Source organism: Suricata suricatta, chromosome 15, assembly GCF_006229205.1.
Source record: "Suricata suricatta isolate VVHF042 chromosome 15, meerkat_22Aug2017_6uvM2_HiC, whole genome shotgun sequence".
Classification (NCBI taxonomy): domain Eukaryota; kingdom Metazoa; phylum Chordata; class Mammalia; order Carnivora; family Herpestidae; genus Suricata; species Suricata suricatta.
The window spans coordinates 39,252,326-39,275,602 of NC_043714.1; the positions used below are offsets into that span (position 1 = coordinate 39,252,326).

The following is a 23,277-nucleotide window of genomic DNA, read 5'->3' on the forward strand; positions in this document are numbered from 1 at the left end:
CTGAGCTGTCAGCACAGAGCTCGATGCGGGGCTCAAACTCAGGAACCATGAGATCATGACCTGAGTAGAAGTCATACGCCTAACTGACTGAGCCATGCAGGCACCCATGAGTAGGGCTAAGTCTTAAACGGGGTGCTTCCAACAGTCCTGGTCAGCCTAATTCTGTGTGTGAGGGGAGAGAAACTCCCCATAGATGGCGTCTTTAACAAATTTGAGAAGAAGTCAGCGATGATACTCTATGAAAAAGGAAACTTGTTCCCTTGGATTACTGTGAGGAGGATAAAAACTGCCCAAAGGCACTGTAAACACTGAAGAAAAGCACAAACATGTAAGAGTCTCATTGAGCAGATCCCTACAGCCAAACCTGAGCTCTCTGCTATCTCCCAGATTGGTCTACGGTGGATTCTCTATTGACAGAAGGACAGATTAGACCATGGATTAAGAAGAAAAATCATGGAAGGGACGCCTGGGTTGTTCACGCCGTTGAATGTCTGGCTCTTGGTTTCGGCTCAGGTCATGATCTCAGTGTTGTGGGATTGAGTCCCACATTGGGCTTCTTTGCTGAGCATGCAGTCTCTTTCCCTTTGCCTTTTACCCTGCTCACTCACTCTCTCTCTCAAAGGGGGAAAAAAAAAGAAAAGAAAAGAAAAAGAAAATCATCGACTACAAAGCTGTAAAAGGAGTCAATGAGATGTTTTTGTCTGTTCTAAGGTTATGGCTCACAGTTTACCTCTGAATAGTTTAGATGGTGTTGCCATAGTACACTTGATAAAGAAGCAGGAAATTTTTATATCAAACTGTGGAGATTACTGATATATGAAACAGAAAAAAATTGGTCTTGGGAAGTAAAACTGTTTTTCACATTAGAAAAAAAATAACTAATGTTCTTTTATCATACATGTATACAAACACTCATGGCATGCCTCTCCTCTCCAACATAAATAAATTCTCTGTTCAACTGGATGGTTTGAAACTCTTTTGTTAACATTTTAAAAGAAATTACCAACATTATTTCAAATTAATCCCCATGTGAGTGTTTTACTATAAAATGAAACAACTAAATTCAGAATAAAGCTATTTATTATTTATTCATTTCTAGGCAGGATAAGGATCTGGGAGTAGTTCAAGGAAAGAACAGACCTAGCTTGACAAAAAATAGATAATTGCTAAAGTAGAAAATTAAAAATATTGAAAACAAATAGGCAAAACATCTTGAAGGTTTTATAGACTTTGCATTTAAAAATTATAATTCATCAGAAACTATACTTTTCTTGTGCATTGTTACTAAAATAGTTGCATTTTGGCTTAAATTACAACTGGTGATAATTTATCCATTTGTATATAAACATAGTTAATATTCTTTTTACAGTTTATATTAAAAATTGTACAACTGCCAACAAAAATGTGAACTCATATATACATTTCTGACATTGGGGAATTATGTTATGGAATGCTAAACACGAGCAATGTATCTAAGATATAAAATAGTTATGAAATAATAAAAGAGGAAAAAAATTTTCAAATTAGTGACTTAGTAAATTTGCATATTTGAATAAAAAGAATAAATACATCATTATGACTAATGGTTTCTCAATCAAGTCCCCTTGTTTCTCATATAATTACACACAGATAAAATATTAGGGAGAAAAACTTTTTTATTCAAAGGTACGGTCTGTATACACTGTCAACACAAAAATGTAAGCATCTGCCACCAGGAGTTCACTATGCGTTCCGTTGCAATGCTAGCCCTACTAGAGTAAGTTTTACAGGTAAGCCAATGTGTCACGGCTAGGAAAAGGATTTTAATGGCTGGTCTCTCTTTACTGGAATAGGGTGACTGGGATGCATTCAGCTTAAGACTAAGCAATCACAACTTTGCTTCAATTACCCTCTCTCAGCATACCTTGTGTTATACATTTGAACTATATCTTAGACACATGCAGTAAAGAGCTTATGGTAGATTGGAAAGCCCCCAAAATTTCTTGATGGTGCTGGGAACTGGTAATTTTGACGGAACTGACTTCCTGAATGGGCTGCTGTTGTAGGGCTCCTCAAGTCTCAGTGATGTAAAAGTTGGAGCCCAACATATTACCTATTGGTTTAACTATGCTTTATTTCTCTTTCATGGACTCCTGTCATAAGCAGTATGGTAAGCTGATCCTACCAAAAAATCAACAGGCTGCCTGAGAAAATATCTTATTTGCTGTTCACTTGATGGAATTTTAGACACTGAAGGCTAGAAAGTACTTGGAAAAAAATCTAATAATGATCTACCTGTATTAGGATTTTTCCTTGTGATTTTAGGTCCATCAAAAAAATTTTTTTACATATAAATGGATTATTTGCTAAAATAGCAAACTAAGTAATTTTGATATCTAACTCAACAAATGGGGAAGAAATAAGCTAAAACTAGGAATATATACTTGTGATTATTGTGCATATCACTGGGAGTTGTTGAGGTGAGGTCATATATGGGTAGTGTTTTCATTTACAGCACCACCAGGACTCCTAAAAATCCCACAGTTAGCCACTGATCACATGGCTTCTGCCATGTATAAATTATGATTTTTGGCAACAACGGATTGGACTGGAGTAGATGATGTATACACCCCTCAGTGACCTCTCTATACTGGCTAGCTTTATCCCTTTTAAATATTATAAGTGAGGAATATTTAGCTAAGTGCATTAGCAGTGGCTAATACTGCAGTTGTTAACGACTGGCTATATGTTTGTATAAAACGCCATAATTGAATTTCCCTTTAACAGGAGACAGGTTAGCCAAGAATTTGGATGAACTGCCATGTTATTTACCAAGTAAAATGCCCATATATCAAAAAGAAAGAATACCAAAATTATTAGATGCATTATCTGCTGAAGTCTATTTTGTCTTTGAAATCTATGCTGTCTAGTCATTAAATGAAATTTCTTTTTTCCAAAGGGCATGACAGTGCTATGTACCTCTACCTAAATATGATGATGACTAGTGGAGACTGCTCTCATGGATACATATGTTGAAGCATGAAAAGTCTGCATTCTTAATGTTTACCACAGACCCAACGGAGCTGATGATCGGTCTGAAGGTCAGTCAGTTCTTCAACAGCTCTCCAGCTACATTGGCAGGCATACGCCCGTGTTCCTTTCTTCTTTACCAACTTTGTTCTTAATTTGTGGAATTCTGGCATGTTGTTCCTATTAACAAAAAATGAAGTTTTTAGCAGAGTGGCTTTGTTCTGTCAGAGATGACACGATATGAGAAGAGAGCAGGAGGGATGGTGGGTCAGCTCCCACCTCAGATACACACTTATCCCACGTTCTAAAAGCCTGTCATATGGTCAATGGATGGCACATAAGAGGCATAAAGATAATAGGTTTCTGATGGGTTAACTATAGTAATTTCTCATTAATAGAGAAAAAGTGCCTGTTATTTTTATTTGTTGAACTAATAGTGTATCTTTCATTTGCCAGCAAGACATACTATTAGCAACAGAATGTCTATGCTGCATTAAACATCAATAATGTTAATGTTTATGCATATTTGAAAGAGAGAGGTAAAGAGTGAGATGGAATGTGAGCTGGGGGAGGAGCAGAGACAGGGAGACACAGAATCCAAAGCAGGCTCCAGGCTCTGAGCTGTCAGCAGAGAGCCTGACACGGGGCTCAAACTCACAAACCATGAGATCATGACCTGAGCTGAAGCTGGACACTCAACTGACTGAGCCACCCAGGAGCCCTTGTCAATAATGTTAAAACAATTAAACCGAAGGGCAGGACCATTATAAAAACTGGTAACTATCTGACTTGATGCTACTATAAAAAAAGCGAATTTAAGTTTAATTAATTGAAAATAAATTATAAGGTTTTCATGACAATCAATGTATTGAATTTATGTAACAGAAAAAAAAAAGGAAAATTCAACATGAAGTGATGAAAGAGACACAGTCTGTTACTTTTGAGGTTACTGCCATAGAAGGCAGGCTACAAAGTGCCCTCTGGTGGCCAATGGGCACCATGCTCAGTACCGTATTTATTGTACTAAACCCAGGCATAGTTTAGGTTTTAACCTAACAAAACCTAGGAGATTTTCCAGGCTAACTTTGTTTTCAGGAAACTGAGACTTTGACTAGGTAAGTCTTATAGTAAACTAGGGGATAAAATGAATAATCTAAGTTTTATCAGAAATAAAAAAAGTCCACAAAACTAAATGTGTTTAATGAAAACTAAATCGTTTAATGATGGAAAAAATGTTCTTTATTCAACGTGTAAAATATTGTGACAAATTTAACATTTGATACTTGACTGAATCCTTAATTGGAGATTTTATAAGTAGGAATCATGAATATCCAGGAAACTAATGTATTTTGAATTTTTGTAAGGAAGCACATTTCTTAAAAGCTTAGAGGGGCACCTGGGTGGCTCAGTTACTTAAGGGTCTGACTTCGGCTCAGGTCATGATCTCATGGTTTATGTGTTTGAGCCCCACATCAGGCTCTTTGCCTGTCAGCACAGAGTCTGCTTTGGATCCTCTGTCTCTCCCTCTCTCTGTCCCTCCTCTGCTTGTTCTCTCTCTCTCTCTCAAAATAAAAAAAAAAGTTTAGAAATATCATTTCCTGTAAAGAAAATGATTTAGTAGAAAAATAAAAGCACTTTATTTAGCTATTATAGCAGGATGATCAAGTATAGCTTATACTTCTTTTTGAAAATTCCAGAACTTGTCAAAGCTAGAATACACTATTTGCCTCATCTATAAAATAAGGACAATAAAACAAACCAAGGTACAGACTGACACCACTAAAACTAAATGGCTCCCAGCATTCTGCCGGGCAATTAATGGCATCCTGCAAACCTTTTCACTTGTCTTCTTTGGTGATCACCTACTTGTGCTTCCTTCAGCTATGATTGTCTGCCCTCCTCAAGTGTTTCCTCTTCCCTCCACTTCTTTACTTCTCTTCCCTCCACTCCTTTACTTTCCGGAGCCCACAGCCTCACTCAGGCAGCCAGGCCATCAGATGTGAAAAACCTTCCATTTCCCAGCTTTCCCCCTGAAGGCATCACTGTTTTACCTCTTTCTCTTCAGTCTCAGAGGGCTCATCTAGCACTGATGCTATATGCATTCTATTACTCTACACTAGTTTCATCAAATTTATGGTTCATACTGGTGACATACGGGGATTACTGACCACTCACTACATTAAGCAGAAGTTAGTATAGAGGGTTGAGAAAAGTCAGAAATGGCAAAATAGATCTGAAATCACAAGCTAACGTTTCCAACTGTAGGATTAAAAAGTGGGCTAACCTGGTCTGGGATTCAGGGACTTCACGAGGCTTTATTTGGGTTGGGAAAGGTGAAACCTCTCAAACTGTAATTTTTCAATCGAGTTGTATATTTGAATATTTGTGGAGGGGATTCAAAGTTTTCGTAAGATTTTGAGAGCAGTTTGACGTGAGACAGTTTAAAAGCAATTCAAGTAGAGGAGATTCCTATGGATTCATAAGAGAACGCTGCCAAAGAGGTGAAGACACTGTCACCTTTATCTCCACTATTGGAGAGAGGTGCAATATATTCTGATTACTTGTATCGGAAAACAGATTCTTATTCTGGCCCAGGTTTGGGGTTGGGGGGGTGCAAAATGCATGACTTATGTACTTAGTTTTCAGCTCTTTTTATTTGAAAATATGATGTATAGTTCAGATACATTTTTATAACTTATATCTTAAAAATGTTAGGTATGATATGTGTGTAAGAGTTTACAAACTGTGGGGCTCCTGGGTGGCTCCATGGGTTAAGGCTTCAACCCTTGATTTCGGCTCACGGCTTGAGTTCGAGCCCCACATCGGGCTCTGTGCTGACAGTGAGGAGCCTGGAGCCGGACGGAGCGGTGAGGGAGTCACGGAAGATGCACGATGAACTCTACCCTGAGGGACAGTTCAGGTTTGGGTAGATACAAGGTGGATGGTGGGAAGGTGGTCCAGGAGGGGAAGAACCGGCACGTTGCGAGGAATGGCAGCACTGAGGACTCGGATGCAGCTAAAATCTTGTGAAGGTGAGAAGTAAACTGGGGAAGGGCAAGTGGGTGACAGACAGACGGGGGCTGGCCGGGGAAGGGTCTTGATCTGTACTAAGAACTGGGACTTCCATAAGCAGAAGACTTTTGGCAAGAGAATGGCACACTCAGAGTTGCGCTGTAATTCTCAGCAAGGAAAGGGTGGTACGAAAGAAGAGACTTCAGGCAGAAAAACCAGTGAGGAGGCTACTTCTACACCCCTGTCCAGAAGTAACAAATCCTCGCATGGCCTGAGAACAGAGGCAGAGATGAGAGAAAGAGTCAAGAGTGGGAGCCACGGGTCTTGCCAAGCCCACCAAGAGACGTTCGAGCAAAACAAGAATGGTAAAGTCATGCTTGGTCCGTTTTTTCACGGACTGAGGCTCTCCGGGAACACACCTGAAAAACAGATAGTCGCACGATTTGTCCCACGCATAGTCGCAGTAGCTCACCACCCGGAAATCACACGCTGTGCAACGCAGACGGTCACATGCTCTGTTCAGAGGAAAAGAACAGCACATTAACGGTTACTGGTAAAATTAAACATGGAAATCTGGTGACTTAGCAATAGGATACACTACATATTAGAGACGACTGAGTAAATAATAGAAAAGTAAAGATTAATGTGATTATACCTTATGTTTTAACTAAAGGACTGATTATCTTTCAGGTAAAAAATTTTCAGGCTAAATTTCTGAAAAAACTGTAAGATTCAATTTCTGTACAAACCTACATATTTTACAATGCTCTTACATACTGAAAGACCCACACACACGACAGTGTACATATATAAGACAAAGAAAAGGGATGTGCAGATCTTTTAGTTCCATGGTTTTCAAATTGTGTCTGAGGGAGAGCTTTACTTAGGATAACTTCTTTAAGTTGCTTTCCTTCCTACTGAAAATTCCAGGGGCGCCTGTATCACAGAATTTGCCACATTATATGGAAATACGTCTATCACCCCACAAGCTATTTAAATGCTGAGATAGTATCTTACTTGCTTCTGTTGCCCCACTATTTGGCATTAATGCATTCATTCAGTCACTTAAAAGATATTTACCGAAAGCATACTATGTGCTGGTGAGACTCTGTCCTTATGGGGCTTAGATTCTAATGAGAGAAGAAATAAACAATACTCATAATAACTAAATAATATAGTATGTAAGAAGGTACAAAGTGCTTCTGGTTTTCAAAATGCCGAGTAAACAAAATTGGGAACACTGGGAAGGAGCAGGTTATAATTTGAAGTAGAGTAGTCTGCACAGGTCTCACTGAGAACGTACATTTATTTATCTGAGCAATTTCTTTAAAGGGAAAAAGAGGTGGTTAAGAAAATGGGTTAAGAGAAGGTTCTTTTAAGAAGGCAGAAATAAAAAAGGATATATGTATATTAATGGTAAAGATGGAGAGAAAAGAAAAACATTGATTATACAGGAGAACGTGGGTAGAGTGACTGGAATGACGCTTAGCATGAGGTAGGTACTTATTGAATATGTGAGGAATTGAAATGCCACACGTTTCTCGAAACTTATCGTACACAGTAAGTTTAGGAGTAAAATGACAATATATGGAAATACTTATGGACTGCTGCAGCAAGCACTTTGATTTGTATAATGACTGTGATTTACTTTAAAAATGACATTTCCTCCACTGTTTGAAGTACTTAAAAACTAGAATCAATGTATGGGGCGCCTGGGTGGCTCAAGTCGGTTAAGCACCGGACCTCAGCTCAGGTCAGAGCCTGAGGCCTGCTTTAGGTTCTGTGTCTCCCTCTCTCTCTCTGCTCCTCCCCTGCTCATGCTATGTCTGTCTCTCTCTAAAATATAAATAAATATTTAAAAAAACCCCTAGAATCAATGTAGATACACATTTGATCATCTAAAAATTAAAAGGAAATAAAAAGAGGTTTTAAGATACCAAAAACACAGTGAGAACACCAGTGATAGAGTGGAAGAAAATATTTTCAACACATGGCTGAATACTTAACACTATAAAAAGAGTGCTTACAGTAAGGTGACAACAAAAAAACCCCCTTAAAAATATATTCAGTCTCTAATACAGGCATCACAGTATGGACTGTGGAGACAGATGGCCTAACTTCAATTGTAATTCTATTATTTACTAGTTATAGTCAAATAACTTTGCTGTGACCCAGCTTTCCCATCTATAAAAGAGTATTTCTATACCTCTTAGAATCATTATTAGGACCTAATGAGTTGATATTGGTAAAGTGCTTATAACAGTGCCTGGCACAGTGTTTGTTAAATAGTTAAAAAAATAACATAATTAAAATTTAAAGCAACCACAAAAGAAATGCTTTAATCTAGCACTCTCAGACATTCTTGGTGGGTATGTAAATTGCTATAACCTTTTGGGAAAAATCTTAGCACTATCTTAAAATTAAAGTTATCTCTAGCTGTTGCACTAGCAACCCCATTTTTGAGAACCCATTACATATAAACAAAAATATCAGTATATAAGAATTTATCAAGAATTTTTACTGTCCTGCAGCATTGCTGGATACCTATTAAAGAGGGAAAAGACTGAATGACAGCAATATATTTATACTATGGAATATCAGGTAGCTGGCTGAGAAAGAGAATTAGATTTATCTACTGACCTAGAGGGATGTCTAATGTAAGGTGCACATTTAACATATATGCATGATCTTATTTTTGTAAAAACAACTACAAAAATTTCCTATATAAATGTTTGTAAGTTTGGAAGAACGTGGAGAAAAGTGTGGAAGGTTATATACTATGTGGCCAACACTGACTGCCTCCGGGGTAGTGGGAATGGAGGCGAGAGATTATTATCTTTCTCTTTATACATTTTAAAATTTCATTTTTATTTTTTAAAATAAGCATTCAAGATGGTCTGCAATTAAAAAATAATTAAAAAAAACCATCATTAGAATTTTTTCACTTGTTTCTAAAATTCAGATATGGTAACTTCAAAGTTGCAAATATTTTTTGTCCTGAATATTTTTGAAAATAAGTGCTTTTATTTTAAAAATGGTTATTAGTCATAAAAAATTAAATACTCAAAATCTATACAAGTTTCATAAACAATTCCATATTTTCTTTCAAACTGTTAACAAATTATAGGGTTGTATTTATACAAATGGAAATTTAACACAATTACATTTGTATTTATTTGAACTTGGATTTTGAATGTACAAGTCAGGAAATGCAAAATGATGATTCCCAAAGCTGCTGTAACTTGCTTTCTTATGCACATGTAGTTTATTACATGATCGCACAAAGTGTTAACTTTAATGCCTTAATACATATGTGCAATTTGGCTAAATTATTGCTGTTGTGGGAACTATAATTTAGAATCTCCTGACATGTTGTATGTGTAAAATCTCAACCCTAATGTTAAATACAGCTTTTTAATTTAATTTAAAATTTAGTAGTTTATTCAAATCTATTCACACTACCACATTTTCCTACAAACACTGCCCTGCGAGAAAAATAAAACTAACTTGCAGCTAAGAAATCATTCTGCTCTATTAGATCATAATTAGTAGCAGCCTATGAAATAATCCAGTCTTAAGAGTAGTTTAAAAAATAGGAGAGTAAAATTCGATCTGGCTTGGAAAATAACACCTTGGTTTTATCTGTACTTCACTAATGCCGCCATGCTTCCTGCTCCTACTCTTTCTCCTTTCCACCAGCTGGGTAAAAAGACTCAAATCTTTACACTCTAAGTTCATTCAGCTTGACTCCCAAACCAGACCTTTAGCTAGAAATCAGACAAATAAAACACATGGAAAATTAGACTCAATTTCCTTTATGCCCTTGGCATGTAATATGTGTTTATTTTCAGGGCTTAAATCTATTTCTTTCTCATAACTATGTGTATATTAGATACTCTGGTTTCTCTTCAGATCGCATAAATCTTTTACCTTTAACTGTGCATCTTAAAAAAAAAAGCATGATTCTAATGAAAGATAAATTGTCAGGATTCTTCCTCCAAAATGTGGAGAGAACACAAATAAGAAGGTGTCACCACCAGCTCTGTCCTTTTGTCCAGCTAGTAAGTATAATTTTTACCATTTTAAAGATGTTCGTGATGGGAATACCCAAAATACAGTCCAATATAGTGTTCTGCCTAGACCCTGGTTCTCAGTTAAATCCCATCAGATCTACACAGTGGACTAGGGGGTCATGCTGTTTGGACAGTTGCAAAATGACAGTAGCGGCAACAAGAAAAAGATCTAAGATCCATCCCTTTTGCATATATTACATGGCCTTCTGCAAATTGGTATACTAGAAAGTATCATAGACCAGGAACACGTTATATATTTGAGTCCTTGCTTTGTAATAATTTTTGTGACCTTGGCAAGGCCCATTACTTGGGGTGTCATTCTTGACAATGTTCTCTCTTACTTCCCATAGCCATTTATGTATGTATGTTATTTATTTTTTAATAGTTTATTGTCAAATTGGTCTCCATTTAACAACCAGTGCTCTTCCCCACAAGTGCCCTCCTCCATCACTACCACCTTCCTTCCCCTTTCACCTCCCCCTTCAACCCTCAGTTCGTTTTCAGTAATCAATAGTCTCTCACGTTTTATGTCCCTCTCCCCAACTCTCTTTCCCCTTCCCCCTCCCCATAGCCATTTAAACACTGAGTTCTGTCAATTCTAGATTCTAAATAGCGCAGACGTGACCACTCAGGTCACAGCTCCCATCACTGTCTCTTTCCTGGAGCACCGTACCTACTACCTGCTGACTGGTGTCCCTGTGTCCTCGCCAGTCTTGTCCCTCCAACTTCCAATCCATGTTCCATTTGGCAGCCAAAATGACTTTCTTCAGAAACACAAATATGATTGTCGCCCCATCTGCTAAAAACAAAATCTAGTCTCCCCCTCTCCAAACAAAACAACTAATGGCTTCCACTGCATACAGCACATGCATTTTCTAAAATCCTCCAGAGGACCACAGGACCCCAAACAAAATGCCCCTCAACTACCTCGCCAGCTCCATCAAGAGCCACTCGTTCCCCCACTCACTATGCTCCAGCTCACCTGGCTGCCCTCTGCTACTCCAAAACTCCCCCCAGCTCCGGGATCCTCTATCACCACGTGCCCTCTGGCTCCAATGGTCTCCTCGCTTTGCTAACTCATTGTTCACATTGCAGTTTGATTAAATGTTATTTGCTTAGGGAAGCATTCTCTAATCCTTCTATTAACTGGGTGCTAATTATCTATACTTATAGTACCTTGCACTTTCCCTTCAAATTATGTATTATGTGGAAATTAAGTACTTCTTGTGGAATTATCTATTTAAAGTCTCTCTCCTTATCTACACTGAAAACTTGCAGAGAATTGTCCGTCTATTTATCACTTACTACCTAGGACCTAGCAAACAGCTGGTTAATATGTGTTCAATGAATTTGACACCAGTGTCTCAATTTCTTTATTTATAAAATGGGGTTAAAAATTTTTTTAACCCATCACTGACAATAAATCATTTTAAAATGATTTTCTTCCTGTGGAGTTGAACCAATAAGCATATTTAAAAAAGTGCTCCACACATAAGATGTTTTACATGCGCATGTTTATCTTCCTGAGGGTACAGATCTGTGTTATGAAGAGGTTGGTCTATGAGGGTATATTTGTAATGGTGACGAAGAAAAGATCCATGAATATAAACATTTATCTATGTATATATATGCCAACAGTATATGTTTTTTCCTTTTGTAGCTGTGCAGGAAGTAGGAAGGGGTTTGATGGACATTGGCATGCTCAGGGGTCAATATTATGTGATAGTGTCCTCCAGCTTTAAGAATAGGCTGTTCTTTTGTCTACTTAAATTCCATCTGGAGCAAGACTCTTCCGTGCTAGAGCCAAAGTACGTGTAAAAAATACTATATGAAAGAAAATCTTCATGATTTTTAAAATCAGAAGACACCTGTAAACAAACACTGATACATATTTGCTGAGACAAAATGGAAAAGTAGTGGAAGAATACAGGACTCCTGGTGCTGACGTAGAGCACAATGAGAGGGCAGCAATGACAGATGAGAAAGACCCACAAAAAACTGCAAACTATTACTCAAGGCATCTTAGCTATCTTTTGCACCATGGCATACTCCAATGTACCATTCCTTTTAATCCTCACAATATCTCCATGGGGTATGTTCAGTTTTTACAGGTGGGGAAAATGAAGGTTTAGAAGGTAGATCCCTTCTCCCAAGGGTTCCCATCTCGCAAGCGGCGCAGTGAAGGATGTGAACTCAGGCATTCTGCCATCAGAGCCCTCTCTCTTCGTGCTCTGGGGTGTCATCATTTGCTTCTTTACCAGTTCCTCTCCTGGTTAGGGTGGTGTGTATGGATGTATGTGTGCATGTATTTGTTATTCTTGGTACCTAGTATTTAGCACAGGGCCTAGGACATGCAGGGCATTTAATATCACACAAAGAAAAGAAAAAAGAAGCTCAGATAGAAGGAGAAAATAAATTTGTAGATAAGCAGGTCGAGAACACACATTAGAAAGGATAGTCATTCTAGAAAGGGAATAAATGTAAAAAATACTCAGAGGCAAAAAAATGTAAGTTGAAAGTAGAGGATAACAAGTGTTCTGGTGGGAGTGAAGTATCTGACCCCAGCTTTCACTGCAGGTGAAGGGACCCAGAAAGAACACAATTTGGCAAAGCACATGATGACTCTAGAGTTAATGTGAGAAGTATGGTAGCTTTCTTTTCCCTCTGGACAGGGGAGATGTGCTCAAAAATTATGTTAGGGATATTATCCTTCATGTTACATGTGGGCAAAGCCAGAGGAGTGGGTGGCCACTGGGAAAGCGCTGCAGTTCCTAGGTGATCTGAGAGAAGTTGGAGGCGGTGTGGCCTGGAAACATGGAGACAGGTCCCGTGACTGCACACACGTGCGTCAGGACTGCCAGCAAGCAGATGACTCTTCTGTGAGGGCCAGCTTGTGTCTCACCCTTTGTATAGATGGCCCTCAACGCATAATGCTTCAAGTGCTATCAACTGTTATTTATAGCCCTTACAGCAGGCAACACCCTGGGTGACTTCGAGTAGCCTGTCTGAGCCCATCTGCTGCCTGGAGTTCCCAGTACAGGGTTCCTCAGACCCCTGACCTCCCTATGGTCCCATGGCCTTTCTTTCTAGGCTTCCTAGGATCCAGGCCAGCACTACCACAACCCTCCTACAATGACTTTTTAGATCTCACTTCTATTATTCAATATAATCATTATTCCTCCTGAAATGTCATCAACATGCAATTATATTTCATTTCTTCATTATATCTTTCTTTCTTAAAAAATTCACAGAAAGTAAAGGAGTGTTTTAGAAATGACTAGACATAATCTAGGCAAATAGGCCTCTGCAAAAACAGAATCAACAGTGTCAGGACAACAGAAAGATACGCTAAATCAATTTGTTTCCCCACATTATGATAATGATAATGGACTATGCCAGCAGCATGGGATGGGTGGTTTCAGGACCTTGAGATTGCCCTGAAAGAAGTAATGAATGAGAGAGTGGGTGTCAGGGGTGGGAGAGAGACAAAGAAAGGAGGGTTTCTGCTTTTTCTAAGCACGTAAAATCAAGGGACTAAGCTTGAGAACTTTCTGGGAACTGAAGACCCAGCATTCGCATGATGTTTGGCCAAGACAGTGGGTAACACACCATGTAGCTATATGGCCACATTGCTTTGCCTGTCTTATCCACTGGCTTCTACTGCCCAGTGGGGAGGCAGAAACTCTCTCTTGATGTCCTGTGGAAAGCAATGGATTGGACTGGAGGGAACCAGGCACTTCAAGTGGGGCTTAGAAATGGGCATCAACACAACGAACACCGCATACCCAACATCACAGCTTTCAACAGCTTATCGCCCAGAATGACAAACATTTCAGTACAGTGTTCTTAGACTGGGTAATAAAATACACCTCTTCTGACGAAACAGATGGACAGCATGATGATAAGAACTACATTTTAGTGACAGGGTATCAACTGGGAAAAACCTAGTGAAGGAAGAGAGTATGTTTCTGACCTCTTACCTCTGTGAAGTATTTGTTCCAATTCCATACGAGGCAGTGCTTCCGCCAAGGTACACTGGGCTGCAGCTAGACATGTCCAAGAGATGGGAGAAAACATTACAGTAAAAACACATGAGAAGTTAATTTGGCCTCATTGACTCTATAAACTTCTAATCAAATAGTATATTTTCCTGAGCAGGCTCATTCTTTTCAAAGAAGAGGTATTTATTCCAGGATCACTGTGTTATTGGATATAACCTATACATTCAGGAACACTCAAGGAGTTAAAATGAGTCACAGAAAAATGTGTTTGCCAAATAATATAAGGGACAAAGTAAACACTGAAGAATGTAACAGAACATTAATTTTGAGGTACTGTTCACACTTATTTTTTTTTCATGTGGCAGAAAATTATTTACAATAGCAATAATCTTCCATTCAAGTTCTCTTGCACCAGGGGTCAAAGACCATAAGTGCACTGAAGATACTGCTATTGGTCTTTCTCCTGAAAACCAACCAGTGCTTTGTTGTTCAATGTCACTGTTGTTTAAATGGTAACATAATCTACTAGACTATGCTCATAGTGTTTGCTCACTAGTGTGTATAATTCACTAAAGCAATCTCAACTTACCTTTTACCAAGGCCTTGAATGGGAGCTCTGACAGATGTGTTACCTGAAGATTTAGATTTTAATTTCTGTTAAAAAAACAAAACAATTAAAAAGCCAAGGGTAACTTGGAGAATTCTAACATAAAAACTAATATTCTTTATTTTACAACAAGAATATTTTTAAATGACTTATATAAAAATTTTGTATAATTTTAAAGATATGGAAATAAAAACAATGATCAAAACCTTTTAAAGGCAAAAAGAAAGTCGACCTCCCTAAGGAATTTGTAAATTACTCGGCTAACTTTTAGTCTAGAAAATTGATATATGGCCATTATTAGCATGCTAAGATTTAGAGTCACTGTATAACTCTTCAGTTAATACTAAGTTCAATGATTTAATATGAAGGACCTGCTATTTAAAACTTCATCCTGGAAAAATTCAATTGAGGAGGAAAAAAGCCTCAGACTCATTTTTAAAGGCTGTAAATGGTACTCACCTGAACTGAAAATAAACTAACCAAACTCCTGGGTAACTTCAGAAATATTAATTTTGATCAAATGGAATGATACCAACCAATAGACATTCAAGGAAATTGTAGAACCACCTAGTCACAACCATACGGTAGTTCCTATATGGTTACATAACTTCAACATTATTAGCAAGCATTTATTAAGTGTTAACTGGTATATGGTACCAAACAACATAAACCAACCACATACTAGGACCACCGCCAAGGAAAGGAAGTAAGATGTAGAAAATGCAATTTAGACTATGCAGAGACATGCCTTCATTTTACCTAGTAGGTGAGGAAATATAATGGAGGCAAAAATATTTCATTTCACTATTTCTTTTCTGTTTGATGTTAAACAGAACTGGAAAAATTTTTGATGCATGTCTAAAAGATAACAATGTGGATGGATTTTTTTTTCTTTTAAATTTGGGGGAACGTGTTTCATGTACCATCCAGGCTCACATGCACAGTGAAGTTTGTTGTTCTTGGGCTTTCTTGTGTGGGTCTGAGAGCAGTTCAGAAACTCAACAGAATGAGGGCGCGATGGGGGAGGAAGCAGTATTCTCTTCTCTGTTGGACGAGCTGGTCTCTAAGGACAAGGTGGGCATGGCCACCTCTTCCAAGACATTTCTCTTTCTCACCCAATCCATGTTTTACATAGACATGCTCTCCTCCAGAAGTTTATTTAGATTGTTTTTTCCTTCATGGTCTGGAGAACTGGATATAATAACTAAAAGAAGGGGACATCAGAAAAAATGCAAAGAAGTTTACCTACCCATGATTGTAGGAATTATTTCAATTTAGTAGATCTTAACGCCAAAGCAGAGAAGTATTTCCTTCTCCTTCTAAACTGTCTAGAACTAAAGAGATAGTGCCTCACATACAAATACACATCCTCTAGTACTCACTAAAAAATTGTTCAGATGATTCACGAATAACAAGAACATTATGTAGTTTTTATCTATTATTGATTAAATCAAAATTGCTATTTGTCATTTATGATACATTCTTGTTTGCAGAGTATTCATCATTTTTACTATGTTGATATGTTAATCAACTAGGCCATCGGCTTAGTAATTTACCAACTGCTTATGAACCAAAAATGTTACATTTAGAGAAATATAAAGATCTTAGGCTCTATACTAACCATTTGATTTTTAGTCTGGCTACCAAAAATAAAAGTGGCTCTTATCTGTATCCTTACCACCACCACTGCCTAGTAATTTTTAGTCTACTATCTTGCTTTAATCTTCCCCTTTAAAAAAACCTCTTTGAGAGGCACGTGGGTGGCTCATTTGGTTGAGACTTTGGCTCAGGTCATGATCCCAGTTTGTGGGTTCGAGCCCTGTGTTGGGTTCTGTGCTGACAGTTCAGTGCCCGGAGCCTGGTTCAGATTCTGGGTCTCCCTCTCTCTGCCTTCTTCAGCTTGCACTCTCTTTTCCAAAAATAAATATACATTAACCCCCCCTTTGATATATATATATATATATATATATATGTGTGTGTGTGTGTGTGTGTGTGTATATATATACACACATATATATACATATATATATTTATTTGGTATGTTTATTTTTTGAAAGCAAGAGAGAAGGGAGAGAGAGAGAGAGAGAGAGAGAGAGAGAGAGAGAGAGGGAGAGAGGGAGGCGCTCCAAAGTGGACTATGTGCCTGCTTAACTGAGCCACCCAAGCACCCCTGGTATATTTATTTCTTAAATTGTTTTTTCCTTTGTGGTCTCTGTAATTAGACTTCCATTTGGTTTTCTTCTTTTAAATTTCACAAATACATTTTCACCAAACCGGTAAAAATTAATGCATACAGATTCTCATCCACTGTTGGCCAGAAGAATAGAAATAGTATAGTCACCTTGGAGAACGTTTTGGCAATGGGTAGAAAAGTTGAAGATAAGCACACCTTAAGACCTAGCAATTAGGTTTGTACATCCTAGAAACTCTTGTATGTGGATAAGAGAAGCCATGCAAAGATTATTGGAAGAAGCAATGTTTCTAAAAGCAACAACTGGGTACAATCTAAAGGTCTATTACCAGGGAAGTGGATAAACAAACTGTGGCAGGATTACATAATGGACTATTGTACATCAGTTAAAATGGTTTAGGGTTATATAAGTATGTAATTAAAATGGAAAAGTTTGGATGGAAAAGATAGGTTACTTCTGGGAAGGAAGGTAGTAGAGTAGGATTTGGAGTTCTTTATAAACTAGATTCATAACTTTTTTTCTTAAAAAAAATCCAGAGAAGCGGATATGACAAAATATTAAGATATGTTCACTATGGTTGGTAAACATACAGCTGGCTGTTGGATTATTTTATGAGCTTTTTATAAAGTTGATAGATACAAAAGCACTTAAACATTAAAATACAAAGTACTGATTGGTTCATGGGATAACAGCAAGGTCATTGCATCTGAGACATTTAACATATTTCTATAATTAAAGCTGTTTTCAGTCTTTTATTTTTATTTTATTTTGAGAGAGAGCATGAATGGGGAAGAGGGGCAGCAGGAGAGAGACAGACAATCTTAAGCAGGCTCCACATGGGGCTCAATCCCACAACCCTGGATCATGACCTGATCAAGGGTCTGATGCTCAGGTACCCCTGTTTTCAGTCTTTTAGAAAAGTATTCCTAGAGTATACAAATAAATATAAGTAACCAGTTTCATCTGTGAGCTGACTTCTGTTCTAACAGCTTTTCTAGTTTTATTCTTGCTGAGAAATGAACAGTAAAACACATACTGAGAGTTTTTAATATTTTATTTCTTCTTTAACTCTAAGTAGAATAATTCCTTTAAAATAATTGTACTTCTCAGAATTCAAAGGACTAAATACTTGTGCATTCTATACATTTATAGACTATTCTAAACATGTCTTGAAATAATGAAAGAATTACTGCACATTTTTAATACTTGACTTACAAAGGGTTTTTTGTCAAAGTTGGGCTCTTCAAATATTTCAGTAATAAGACTGTCAAGATCATCTTCTTTCGTTAATGTTTCTGTTGATCTGAAAACAAAACACCCGAAGCTTAAGTGCAGATAAAGTCAGCCAGTATCAGAAGAATTGTCTAAATGGTTTATTATTAGAGTTGATAACAGAAGGACAAATGTGATGTTAAATTATTATTTTTTTACTTTCCATAGACATAGTTGAAGATTGTGGACACAAAGATGCATTTTATCAGGTACAAATTCACATATGTACTTTACTACTTCACACTGAAAATGAGACATTTAAAGCTATACAATATATTCAAGAGAAAGCTGGGCATGTATCTTTCTAAATTACACCAAGCACTTATTTAAAGAACAGAAAATATGTACAATTTTAAGTAGAACCTGAGAATTATAAACAAAGATAATTTTAGTTTTTCTAATTGTTTCCCTAAGAGTTCCATTGTAAGTCAAATAACCTTATCTCTTTACTACAGGAGCTGAATGTTATATAATCAAATGATCTTATCTCCCTTTCTCAAGCGCTCTCTCTGAAGAGCATTCACGTGACAGAAGATCTCAATCACCTTTCTCCTTTGTGCAGGGAAAGCCATCACAGGATTATTCATATGTACCGTTACTGCACATAACTCTAAGTAGTAATCGCTAACATTTACTGAGTACTTAGATAAAGCAGGGACTTAGAGATTCTGAAACTCACCCAAGGTCATACAACTAGGGGGAAGAAAGGTTTGGAATTCAATCTAGGGCAGTCTGCACACCTAATGCTAAACAAGATGAACTTTTTTTAGAGTTTATATGTTATAGATGCTTTACATCAACTTCATAACTTCATTAGACCATTGAAGTATATATTTTAGAAGGCAAGTTTAGTCAGACTCTGACTTCAGAAATGTATTCACTCTGAAAATTCTTTTTTTTGTTTGTTTTATTTTAGAGAGAGAATCTTAAGCAGGCTTCACGCTCAGCATGGAGTCTGATGTGGGGCTCGATCACATGACCCTGGGATCATGTCCTGAGCCGAAATCAAGAGTTGGACATTCAACCAACTGAGCTACCCAAGTGCTCCTGAAAATTCTTAAATTCAGGATTACAGTCCTTCTTTGTTACTGCCTGGAGTAATTAACCCAATGTAAGAAAATTCAGACACTGCTGCTTAATATTGAATATCTGATTTCATCTATCTCCAGGCTTTGCCTCTTCAGTTGTTCCTGCTCTTTAACCCTTAACGTCTTCCACTCGACACTAGCTTGTTCTCTTGACTTACAAGTATGCGCAAGATTCAAAAAATTCTCTTGAGCTGCCATCCTCTTACTCACGACTGAGGTCTACATCCATTATTTCTACTCTCTCACAAATATATTGGATGGTGATCTGGATGAGGGTTTCTCAACCATGGAACTACTGACATTTGGGACCACATCGTTCTTTGTGTGTGTGTGTGTGTGTGTGTGTGTGTGTGCGCGCGGTGGTAGAAGCAGAGCTGTTGTGCACTGCAGGATGTTTTACAGCATCCTTAACTTCTACTTCCACTAGATGCCAGTAGCATAGCCCTCCCCGGTTGTGACAATTAAAAATGCGACATTGCCAAATATCCCTTGAGTGATAAAAATCATCACTGGCTGAGAACTACTGACCTAGTTTTTAAACGATTTAGCCTGTAAAAATGAGAACTAGACAACTATTTAAGACTTTTTCCTGGCGCAATAAACTATCTCTGGCTTCTACATCCTTCATCGGTAGTGAAACTTTTCTCTCAAATGTCAATACTGTCTGTATCACTAAATTCAATGGCTTTCAGTTCCAATCCTCTTTACTCTTTCAGAAATACCGAAGGCTGTGAGGTACCAATTGCTTCAATTTCTTTTATGACAGCAGGTTGCTAAGTTGTCCTCTTGAAATTCTCTCCTCCTTGTTTTTAGGATATTCACAATTTCAAGAATCAGATGCACTGAACCTTTATGAACCCAATGAATACTATTAGAGATCCACACTTACATAAGATTCTGGTCTGTTATACCATTTAGTGATGCATATAATGGCCCATACTTTATTACAGAAATGAAAGAAAAGAAGAAAAGAATGTCATTATTTCAGTGAGAACTCAAATTTTAATGAACCCTATCATAAAATTTTTTTTGTCTTTTGATGGTATAATACAATAATCTTTTAAGTTTATTAAAAAATTTTTTTAATGGTTTTTATTTTATTTTTGAGAGACAGAGACAGCGCGAGCAGGGGAGGGTCAGAGAGAGAGGGAGACACAGAATCTGAAGCAGGCTCCAGGCTCTGAGCTAGCTGTCAGCACAGAGCCCGACACGGGGCTCGAACTCACGAACCGTGAGATCTTGACCTGAGTTGAAGCTGGTCGCTTAACCGACTGAGCCACCCAGGCGCCCCTTAAGTTTATTTTTAAACTTTTTTAAGTAATCTCTACACCCAACATGAGGCTCAAACTCATGACCCCAAGATCAAGAGTTGCATGCTCTTTCAAATAAGCCAGCCAGGCATTCCTGTAATACAATAATCTTAATCAAAGGTTCCTAAACACTTATTGGTTCCTCCTAACTTGGCTTATATATTCTAATTTTGATTAAAGATAGAATTTTTGTCAAAAGTAAAAGGCATACTCTAAGTAATGAGACACACAAATGTAAATGGTATATATAAAAGCTTAAATCTAGATCTACAATATCCTGGTAGACCTGGAAATATGATCTTGGGCAAGTAACTTTTACTGAGTCTTAGTTTGGTCAGTGAAATGGGGATAATAATATTATTCACCTCACAGGGTTGTGGGGATTAAATGATATAACACATACATAGCACTTAGTATTAAGTTCTACTGCAGTTCAACCCACAGCAGTTTTTTTTTTTTTTAAATTAATCATGTCCTTCCCTTTATCATTTTGAACACTTCAACAAATCGTATAGGTTTTGACCTCTTATGTAAGCAGTTGTTCCTGGTGTCCAGATGTAGCATGGTCATTTATTTTATTATTTGTAGAGCTTTAATTTTAAGAGACAATTTCAGTATTTTAACTCTTATAAGGGAAAGAGACACTGGCTATATTGACAGGCAGTCTCCTGTTAATAAATTCATAATATAAATAGCTTCCTAATTTTTAATATCAGTTTTGGCTCATGATCAAATTTTAATGTTTGATCTTATATACCAGGTAGGGACTGTATTTGGTGTTAGGTTTAGGGCGTTTGCTATTTATTTTTATTTTTTATTTTTTGCATAATTTACCCTAAGAAGTACATTACCAAATGAAAAGTTTTAACCCACAAATAACAGCAGTACTGGTTTGCTACAGCTTTTCTAAAAGTATTGCTTAAAAATCTGATGTAGTAAGGTGGGAAGGGATGCTAGAAACATTACAGATGGATTTTATTTTATTTTTTAGTTGTTTATTGTCAAGTTAGTTTCCATATAACACCCAGTGCTCTTCCCCACAAGTGCCCTCCTCCATGTATGGATGGATTTTAGTCGTGTAAGAACAGGCTATGAAGAAAGGCATAAAAGGACCTGTTCTGGAAGCCCTTTCCATCTTGAGCAGCTTGCTCCAAGACATCCTACCCGTCCGCCCGGGCTTTGGAAGGCTCCAATAAATTCTCTCCATCCCCGAAAGGAATGAATAAAAAGAACCAAAGACATTGCAAAATACAAAATAACATTGCCGTGGGATGGGGACAGCGATGTACTGGGAATGAGTACACGAGACGTCCGGCAAACCAGCCAATAGATTAACGAGTAATATTTGCATAACCAGCCCAGTAAGTGTTAGCCCCTTCAAAGTGGTCATTTTAGTTGGCTCTACATTTGTTTCTTAGAATGCTGCCCAGTACCCAACTAATTCTTGGAATTTATTTCTGAACTTTAGGATCTTTTCAATGTTTTTATCTTCTGAGGGTCAGTTTTTATAAACAAACGTCATTAGGGGTTAGGTCGGATAGTTTGGGTACCAATGTTGAGTAAATACCTCTGGGAAATCATGCACATGTACACCAAGAAAAACCCAAACCAAACTACAGACGCAGCCATCAATCGACAGGAATGGCTTTCTTGAGTTGTTCCAAAGCTGCCTCTGTGTAATTTCACAGACATTTCCAACAGAATTACTACAGAGGCTCTCAAGTTATCACTTTGTTAGGGAAATATCATCTGATGCAAAAATTTTGACTTTTGGGGACTGAAAAAAAAATAAGAGGCAAAAGAAAGTCTTATTTTTTTTTTATGATTATACAAAATCAAAAACATGGACAAATTTGAAAGGTAGGTTTTAGGATCAAAACCCAGAATACATAAGAAATCTCCTGAAATTTCAATTTGGGTGCCTGAGATTCTCTGAGACCCTTACCTGGGGGCCAGGGGGAGAAGGTTAGGTGGCTGTACTAACACTGTGTCACAATAACTATCATAAATCGAATCATACTCTATTTTCTTGAGTTAAAAAAAATTAGCTAATGATGACACAGAATAGAACGGAATCGTTTTCTCGAACAACCAGCCCGTGGATTATTCTGCCTGAGCAACTGGGTCATAGGCTGAGGGTCTCTGTGCGAACGAACGTTCCGGGGGGGTGAGAACTCACGCTTAGACAGACAGAGCCCCTGGTCCCAGGGGCCCTCTAAGGCGGGGCTCAGGAGAAGGTCCCCAAGCTGCACCTCCCTCTCCCCGCTCCATTTGGGCCCCCGGGGCTCTGGGTGAAGGAGAGTGGGTGAGGGCTCTCATGGGCGGCTCGCTGGGCCTTACTAAGAAATGCCCAAATCCTCCCGCACAGGGAATTGAGGTGTGTGCTGCCCTAGGAGTGGGGAGCTGAGGATCTGGGCCCGACTAGGGAGAGGAGCTGGAGGCGGCTTTAGGGCGTCGAGCAGGCAACCCCCTCCCTCCTGTTAACCTGAGATTCTCTTTCGCTTCGGCTCGATTCCGGTCGTTGCTGAGGATGCCGCCACCGCAGCCTCTGGGCCGCTCGACCATGCCCAGCCAGAGTGGGTCTGGGCTGCAAAACTTGGACTCGACCTCATCCAAGAGCTCGTCTAGGTCCTTCGCCATCTTGAATCGTTACGTCTTTCGCCTGTTCCCATTGCGACAGCGCCGGGTGGTTTCCAGGGGCAACGCGAGGCTC

At 38.2% G+C, this 23,277-nt stretch overlaps 1 protein-coding gene and 1 long non-coding RNA gene across 3 annotated transcripts in view; one reads left to right on the plus strand and one right to left on the minus strand.

The window, feature by feature from the left end:
- Nucleotides 1–19,121, plus strand: part of LOC115279400 — a 42,475-nt gene extending 23,354 nt beyond the window's left edge. Inside the window, exons 2-4 of the long non-coding RNA XR_003903412.1 lie at nucleotides 2,939–3,080; nucleotides 18,335–18,375; nucleotides 19,083–19,121. This is a non-coding gene — a long non-coding RNA (uncharacterized LOC115279400). The remainder of the gene's footprint in view (nucleotides 1–2,938; nucleotides 3,081–18,334; nucleotides 18,376–19,082) is intronic.
- On the minus strand, nucleotides 1,063–23,221 carry C15H8orf37 (chromosome 15 C8orf37 homolog). Of its 2 annotated transcripts, none has more exons than XM_029923960.1 (6): nucleotides 23,050–23,221; nucleotides 18,110–18,197; nucleotides 14,685–14,749; nucleotides 14,075–14,140; nucleotides 6,441–6,536; nucleotides 1,063–3,189 (listed from the first exon to the last, which is right to left on the minus strand). In XM_029923960.1, the coding sequence occupies exons 1-6, from the start codon at nucleotides 23,202–23,204 to the stop codon at nucleotides 3,036–3,038; spliced, it is 624 nt and encodes a 207-aa protein (XP_029779820.1). In that variant the 5' UTR covers nucleotides 23,205–23,221; the 3' UTR covers nucleotides 1,063–3,035. The 2 variants fall into 2 exon arrangements, with proteins under 2 accessions (XP_029779820.1, XP_029779821.1); XM_029923961.1 differs by lacking the exon at nucleotides 1,063–3,189 and adding an exon at nucleotides 5,645–6,292.
- Nucleotides 23,222–23,277: the final 56 nt, after the last annotated feature.

Coding starts and splice junctions, on each gene's coding strand:
- C15H8orf37 (XM_029923960.1), bottom strand. CDS start 23,204: ATGGCGAAGGACCTAGACGAGCTCTTGGATGAGGTCGAGTCCAAGTTT. Junction 14,141..14,684: donor ATTCAAGGCCTTGGTAAAAG/GTAAGTTGAGAT, acceptor GGACATGTCTAG/CTGCAGCCCAGTGTACCTTG. Junction 3,190..6,440: donor TGCGACTATCTGTTTTTCAG/GTGTGTTCCCGG, acceptor TTTTGTTAATAG/GAACAACATGCCAGAATTCC.